We start from the raw sequence: 7,335 nt of genomic DNA, 5'->3' as shown, positions 1-7,335 counted from the left end.
TGGACAAATCCGGACTCGAACCGGAGACCCCCCGCATGCTAAGCGGATGTGATAACCAGCTACACCATATGCCCCACGGAAAGACACCTGTTTATGGATCCTATATCCATGATTGAAGCAGGAGGTGTAGTCGTCGTGGTTCTCATGCATTTCTCAAGCGTTGATTTTTGGGCGGTGTACTCTGGTGATCAGTACTTTGACTGCCGTATTTTATAGCGTAAGATGCACCTTGATTTGATATTTGGTTTAAGTTATCGTTCTCTCGGCGAATCCCGGGTGGACCTTGATCGTGTACTTTGCGAAGTTTCGTCACACTGTATTCCTGTCTTGATGGACGCTGTACCCACGACTCTAGTTGTACCGGTGCTGTCAACGGACATGTCAACTGCAGACGTGCAGATGAAAGACGAGACTACCGTAGAGGACAAGGCCGCTGAGAATGTCCAGTTAACCGAAACCGGTGAATCGGGCGCTGGTGAGCAAGGTCGTGAAACAACCCCGAACCCAGATGGACCCTGTACAAGCGAAGAGGTTCCAATGACCATAATCGCCCCGGACAACGGCAAGGAAGTACAAAAATCTAACTCGGACCCCCTTCCTGACGTCAATAGACCTCAAGAATCCATCATTACTAGAGATATTAGTATCCCACCAGTATCACGGCCACAATCTCCAGCAATGCCACCTCCATCACGTCCTGCTTCACGTCTACCACCAATGGGTTCTTTCCAAGTCCCTTCTCAGCCTTTGCTAGAGCGTCCCCTCAATGTCACAGATGCTTTGGGCTACCTTGATGCTGTCAAGGTACAGTTCCACGACCAGCCAGATGTTTACAACCACTTCCTTGACATCATGAAGGACTTTAAGAGTGGACTGTGCGTTTTATCTCTTCTTCCTAAATTCATTCCTCATATTTCTACAGTATCGATACACCAGGCGTCATAAAACGCGTCTCCCACCTTTTTAATGGCCATCCCGACCTTATCCAAGGCTTCAACACTTTCCTCCCTGTCGGTTATCGCATCGAGTGCTCTTCTGACCCACAACAGTCTTCTTTCATTACCGTCACAACCCCTACTGGCACGATGCTCCAGTCCACTCGTGACGATTCTTGGCCTTCTGCTCCGATAGCTCCTCCACCTGCCGTATTGGCTGAACCCGACGCAAACATGTACGGCAGTCTCGATAGCTCATCTATAGAACCAGCCGTTCAGTATGTCCAAAAGATAAAGCAACGCTGCGACGAGGCTACCTACCGCCGGTTTCTAGAGATTCTCGGCAAGTACCATAACACTACCGACGCCGTCGACGAGGTGAGCTTTCTGCCTTTCGCATTCAAATCAAATCCTAATTCATGTTTCACAGCGCGAAGTGTCAGCTGAAATTGCCCGTCTTTTCAAGGACGATCCCGATTTGCGCGCCGACTTCAGGATTTTCATGCCAGAGAAGAGCCAGGCTCTTTTTGACGAAGCGGAAGAAAGCTATATCACGGCCCCAACAGGACGTCGAACGCGATCAAATACGCCCTTAGATGGCAAGCCTGTCCGCCGTCGCACAGACCCCCAACCTCTCATCGAGCCCTCTGTCCCTCAAAAACGCAAGCGTAAGGCCAACGAACGGGACACTGTCTCCGCCGCACCTAAAGCTCCCTCCAAGGTGACACCCTGACTCCCGAAATACAAATAACTCACTGACATATCCAAGCTCAAACAGCCACCCCTCCCACCCTCTCTCCTCCCACCAGACGACACACACTTCTTCGACCGCGTCAAGCGTGCGCTGGGGAATCGAGACACTTACAACGAGTTTTTGAAGCTCGTAAATCTCTTCACCCAGGAGCTTATAGATACTGCACGTCTCGTCCGTGAAGCACGGAATTTCCTGGGAGACGCCGAGTTAATGCGCCAGTTTAGGGAGATTCTTGGCTGGGATGATAGGCGTGAGAGGGAGCGGTGGGTGCTGGAGGAGAGTCAGCAGCAGCAGACTTGGGCGAGGGCACAAGGTCAGGGAGGCTCTATGGTCGTCCCGATCCGCCCGGGCAGAGTTAGTGCAGGGCTTCAACTAGGAAGCTACCGTCGAATGCCAGCTAGTGTACGTCCTTACCCCTCTACTCATCTCATACTGACCACCACACAGGAAGCCAACGTCACCTGCGCAGGGCGTGACGAGATGTGCCGCGCAGTCCTCAACGACGAATGGGTCTCGCACCCCACCTGGTCGTCCGAAGACGCAGGCTTCATAGCACACAAGAAAAACATCTATGAAGAAGCTCTCCACCGCTCCGAAGAAGAACGCCACGAGTACGATTTCCACGTCGAAGCAGCCACGCGCACCATCGCTATCCTCGAGCCTCTCGCTGCCAAAATTGCCCAACTTCCGCTCGAAGAGCGATCTGCGTTTAAGCTGAAGCCCAACCTTGGAGGCTCGGGCAAAGCGGTGCATGCACGCGTCATCAAGAAGATATACGGACGCGAAGCTGGACTGGACGTTTTGCAAGCGATGCAAGATGCACCAGCCCTCGCTATCCCCGTCGTCCTCATGCGCCTCAAAGAGAAAGAAGAGGAATGGAAACGCGCACAGAGGGAGTGGAATAAAGTATGGAGGGAAGTAGACGCCCGGAACGCTTCTCGTGCTTTGGACCACGCGGGGATCGCATGTAAAGCCGCAGACAAAAAAGCTCTTTCAGCAAAAGCGCTAGTGGCTCAGATCGAAGCTGCGCGCGATGCGCAGGTGAGCCAGCGGGCTGCGCTTGTAGATCCGTTGTTTGCGCGTGCAAGGGTGCGGCATCAGCTGGCGTACGAGGTTGCGGATACGGGTGTCTTGCAGGATGCTGTGAAGATGGCGTTGTCGTTTTTGGACAGGACGCAAGGGCAGATCGGGGCTCCTGAGCGAAGACGCATCGAAGGGTTTCTGCGGACGTTCATTCCGCTGTTTTTCGTTTTGGATCAAGAGGTGTTCATAGAGCGTTTGTGCTTGGAGAAGCGGGGGAAGTTGAGATGGGGGACGATGGGGATGATGGGGAGACAGGGAGTGTTGCGGGTGGGAATGGGGGGAAGAAGAGGAAGGGTGGGCTCGGTTCGGGTGGAGATCTGAGGAAGAAGTTACTGAAAAGCGAGCAGGCGAAGTTGACGGGGAGGAAGACGCGTGCGCAGGAAGCAGCATCCCCGTCTTCCTCGAGACCTACCTCAAGACCTGCGTCTCCTGCGATACCTGATGCGATGCAGGTAGATGCCGTCGAGGAGGGGGAACGGGAGCCTGTCGTGCCATTGCGCAAGGCATCGAGGAAGAATGTGTTCTTTGGGAATACTGTGTTTTATGTGCTTTTGCGACTTTTAGAGGTACGTGGTTTTTCTATTGATTCTCCACTTTTCCATCACTAACGTGCGTTCGTTTGACTACAGGTATTATACTCCAGACTCTTATTCTTCAAAAAGCTCAGTGCGCGCATCGCTATCGAAACGCCCAAATCAGCGTCTAAAGCGAAGTCGGTCGTTCCACCGCTAGGGATGCCGTCCCTCGTCGAACTCGCTCAGCTAGACGACCGTGCTGCTCATGCAGATCATTTCTATGATCTGATGCTCGAGTCGTGCGAGAGGCTATTTGACAATGAGATCGAACAATATGTGTTCGAGGAGCAGATGCGGTATATGTTTGGGGTGAAGGATGCATATCGAATATTTACGATCGATAAAGTTATTGGGTCGTTAATCAAGCAGGTGCGTCGTCCTCCTATTTAAGTTGAGATCATTATCTGATGATGTGGGCGTAGGTCCAGATTGTGTTGGCTGATTCTAGGAGTCAAGAGCTCTTTGAGCTTTTGAAGCGCGATCGGGCATACAAGTGCCGACGATCCAAGATCAGCTTAATAGTCGACGATTTGCGGAAAATCTGCTTGGACCTGATGAGAACATTTTCCGTATAGATTGGGTGCGTCTTTTCTATTTTCAGGTCCTTTCGAGTATTCATGCGCGGTTGGAACTGGAACAGACTTCCAGACACAAAAACGATGACGATTCAATTGCTCGGAAAGATGATTCGAGGATTGATGATTCAGAGATGTTGGCGGAGAGGTGGCAGGCGTATGTGGATTCGTTCGTGTCGGTGCGTTGTTCCTTATAAAAGTCTTATCGCGTGGGGTTGATGGGTTTGATACTTTACAGAGTCCTATCACAGAGGGCATATCACAGTCCCGCGTTGGACGTCCATTTCTTCGCAAGTGCGTATATGCTACTCTTCACTTTTCGCTCGCTCACACGCATACGAATGCTAATACTTGTTTTGCAGGAACATCCCTCCTCGGCTACTGCTAGTACCCCAGCGGTGCTCGCGCGTAGCGCACTAGAAACGAAAGTATGCGTCCGGACCTATCGCTTGTTTTTCGTATCGGTACGGAAGACTTTTTGTGGCGGATCCCGTCCAAGGCGGATTTAGTGACCTGCGGACGAGAGGAAGCGAGGCGGGAGCGGTGGATTATGAAGGCGAAGGCGGGCGAGTGGAATCCTGATCTTACGAAGAGCGTGAAGGAGCCGACGCCCGTGCAGGCTGGGAAGGAACAGATCCCTGTGTCTGTAACTGTGTCTGAGCCTGAGCCTGCGAGGGCGGTATGAGGTGAGGTGCTGGTGCTGGTGTTGGAGGCGGACGCGCGTGACCATTGTACATATGATTATTTTAATCTTGTTATTGAATTTTTTGAACTACATATGCTCGAGTGTTGTAGAGATTCAGATCAGATGTGCTACGCTAGTACGTGGATGGTTGAAGTGAAAGAGGATCTCTGGTACCATGGCCAACATCTGATCTTGAGTCTGGTACCATAGATACCTTCCACTTCGGCACATCGGTTATGACTAGGAGTGTCGATGCTCGGGCCTGTGCGGCTCGGCTTAGTGAAGACTCAGGATGTTAATAAAACAATGCTGAGGTGGGGAGAGGCGCGCAGCGAGTATATATGGGTCTATGGGGATCTGTGGCTGAGTGGCGAAGGGGCTGTATAGTACATAGTATAGTAAGAGGCAAAGATTGCTATGTTGGTGACACAGCGGGTCGGACGAGTTGCTCCTTGTCCTTACTTGCTTATTTGGTCTGAGATTCTCCTTTTTCTCTAACGTCGTGGTCAACTCTTTCAGTATTCAAGTTTTTGTCGTCATTGTTCGAGTCGCGCTCCAATTCGAGAAACCTCGTTCTAATGTAAACTTCAGCACCTCTTACTTGTTAGCCTAGCGAGTACTATATACCCTGTATCTGTCACTTTTCCGGATGGCCCAACAACACCTTGGATTCGTCGCAACACAACAGAAAAAAATGCCGGAATGAAAATGAGATGTACAGATTCCATCGAATCATCATGCATTCGAATGCGAACGCGCCTGAAGTTCAATATCTGTCAATTGAGAGTGTGATGTGGTTCCGGGCTCAGGGGAGTCGCAAATGGTGTTGCAAAACCGTAGGTGCATCCGAGTCACGAGGATCGTATGCATGACGATTTGAAATGTTGCAAACATATTTGAGGAGTTGAACTGCGTAAAACAAGTATCAGGATCCCCAGCCGACGTCGAGTTGGATTCGGGTTTCTACACACCGATAGCAGTTCAAAGGCTAAAAGATTGAGCACAGATAGCGCTAGAATTGAAAGATTAATTCCGTTTTGACAGTCATGAAGGTACTACTTGCTTAGCCCAGTTCCGAAGTAAAAGATGTTGTGTTGTAGAAGGATATTGAGCAGCCGATACCCTCTTTCGCGGTATGCCCAATATACACGAATCATGGTGAGTACCATGACCTCTGGCAAAAGTGAGGACTCGACTACATTTATGGCTTCGTGATCTCACCAAGCTCGAATGCTGCTATAAGTGACCAATTATATGCAGCCTTTGTGTCGTGGGATAGTGAGTAACAACCGCCACCTATGTCTGATAGTTGGACTGTCGTCGACCTACACTGAGCGATTTACATGTGGTCTTCTTCAAGACACTCACGTTCCGACTGGCCCCAAACCTTCAGTATTATTACCATGTTCAATATCGTCAGGCACTGAAGTGAGGTATGTCAGAGTACAGAATGTGGGAACGCAACTGTATGCGCACCAGTCCCGTTAACAACAAAAGGCCCAGAATGGATTTCTTTTGTCCCCATAATGCATAGGTACGAAGGATGAAGATACCTGGAGATCCTGTGAGTATTCTGCGTGAATACACTATAAACATCATAATACTTTCTGCACCGGTGATGCACAATGCAGCAGTACCTGAGGGACGAACTTTAAAGCGGGACTGGGAAATTCTGTTGTTGCAATACTTACAATACCACATTGACTGTAGAATTTTACAAGTCTATATCGGTGAATCCTCAGGATGGCAGATGACATTGTTCCCAACTAATGCTCACCACAATATTTTCATTCGGGAGATAGTTCACTTCAGTATCCTGATTAGCTGCAAGTTGACGACAGAGCATGCCATTTGGACTCACTGCATAAGTGTACAGAGAGCATCAAGGCTGGCATGTATCTCGTCACGATATAAAGAATACTTCCTTTGCTCCACCGTGGCCGATGAATCAAAGATACCTATACACAACAATCAGCCTGTCTATAGACATGCTATCATATCTCGCAAAGATGAAATCACCTCCTGGTCCAAGATTAGGAAACAATCGTAGACCTGTGACAAGATATTGATGAATGACGGCTGGACGAACGGCAAGATCGCGCACCCAAGAAGCCACCAGTGATGCTAGCGCGAACCCTGTTAGCTATGAGATATTGTTATGGTCGAAACGATGGCACCGAAAAAATACTGCCAGTGCCAAGATTATAGATATGAGTGAAACGAAGATGTCAACAAATATCAGTCACTTACATTCTGGGACTGGATGATGGTTGAGAGATTAATGAAGGTTTGTGAGTCCATGTATAAGAGAGAGTAGGATGGAGGCGCTAGTATAGAGCCTGGTAGGCAGAATATATAACAATTCTGATCAGGGTCAAGCGTGACTCACCAGGCCTTCAGCCAACAGCACCATGATAAAGCAACATGCCAAGCAAGGGTCGACCGGTCAAATATCTTTGACTGCTTCAAGGCACCTCAGCACGATAGAACGCAGAGCATCAGATGTGCCACGGACTTCATAAGTACTCGGGGCCCTCAGCACCCGGGCGCCGCCCCTCGTAATGATACCATAAATCTCAAATCCTGCGGGTCGATTTCCTATTATTCCATGCAATGTCTACGATTGCTAATAAGCAGAAAGTTCACAACAATCGAACGGCATGCTCACCTGACATTGAAAAAGTCCAAGCGTATGCAGAGCACCTAGAAATGATGTTTCTTACAAGTA

The 7,335-nt window shown here is 49.6% G+C and overlaps 2 protein-coding genes and 1 non-coding gene across 3 annotated transcripts; 1 reads left to right on the top strand and 2 right to left on the bottom strand.

Moving 5' to 3' along the window:
- Positions 1 to 74, bottom strand: F5891DRAFT_t151. The gene has a single exon. It is a non-coding gene; the product is annotated as a tRNA-Ala (tRNA).
- Positions 75 to 678: 604 nt separating this feature from the next.
- F5891DRAFT_1133125 (uncharacterized protein) lies at positions 679 to 4,607 on the top strand (the record flags this gene model as incomplete). Its single annotated transcript, XM_041364751.1, has 13 exons — positions 679 to 875; positions 923 to 1,313; positions 1,366 to 1,656; positions 1,705 to 2,091; positions 2,137 to 2,930; positions 2,963 to 3,338; positions 3,402 to 3,716; positions 3,770 to 3,840; positions 3,870 to 3,931; positions 4,031 to 4,097; positions 4,163 to 4,220; positions 4,285 to 4,386; positions 4,422 to 4,607. The coding sequence occupies 13 exons, from the start codon at positions 679 to 681 to the stop codon at positions 4,605 to 4,607; spliced, it is 3,297 nt and encodes a 1,098-aa protein (XP_041216290.1).
- Positions 4,608 to 5,061: 454 nt separating this feature from the next.
- Positions 5,062 to 6,660, bottom strand: F5891DRAFT_1089562 (uncharacterized protein). The gene is made up of 11 exons (XM_041363496.1): positions 6,627 to 6,660; positions 6,469 to 6,565; positions 6,385 to 6,413; positions 6,299 to 6,329; positions 6,212 to 6,244; positions 6,084 to 6,160; positions 5,976 to 6,030; positions 5,829 to 5,921; positions 5,671 to 5,781; positions 5,579 to 5,619; positions 5,062 to 5,516 (listed from the first exon to the last, which is right to left on the bottom strand). Exons 2-11 carry the CDS (start codon positions 6,500 to 6,502, stop codon positions 5,343 to 5,345), a joined length of 678 nt encoding a protein of 225 aa, XP_041216289.1. The 5' UTR covers positions 6,503 to 6,565; positions 6,627 to 6,660; the 3' UTR covers positions 5,062 to 5,342.
- Positions 6,661 to 7,335: the final 675 nt, after the last annotated feature.

This window comes from Suillus fuscotomentosus, assembly GCF_016647785.1.
Source record: "Suillus fuscotomentosus strain FC203 chromosome Unknown F5891scaffold_394, whole genome shotgun sequence".
NCBI classification, from domain to species: Eukaryota; Fungi; Basidiomycota; class Agaricomycetes; order Boletales; family Suillaceae; genus Suillus; species Suillus fuscotomentosus.
This window is presented reverse-complemented; position numbering and strand designations above follow the sequence as displayed.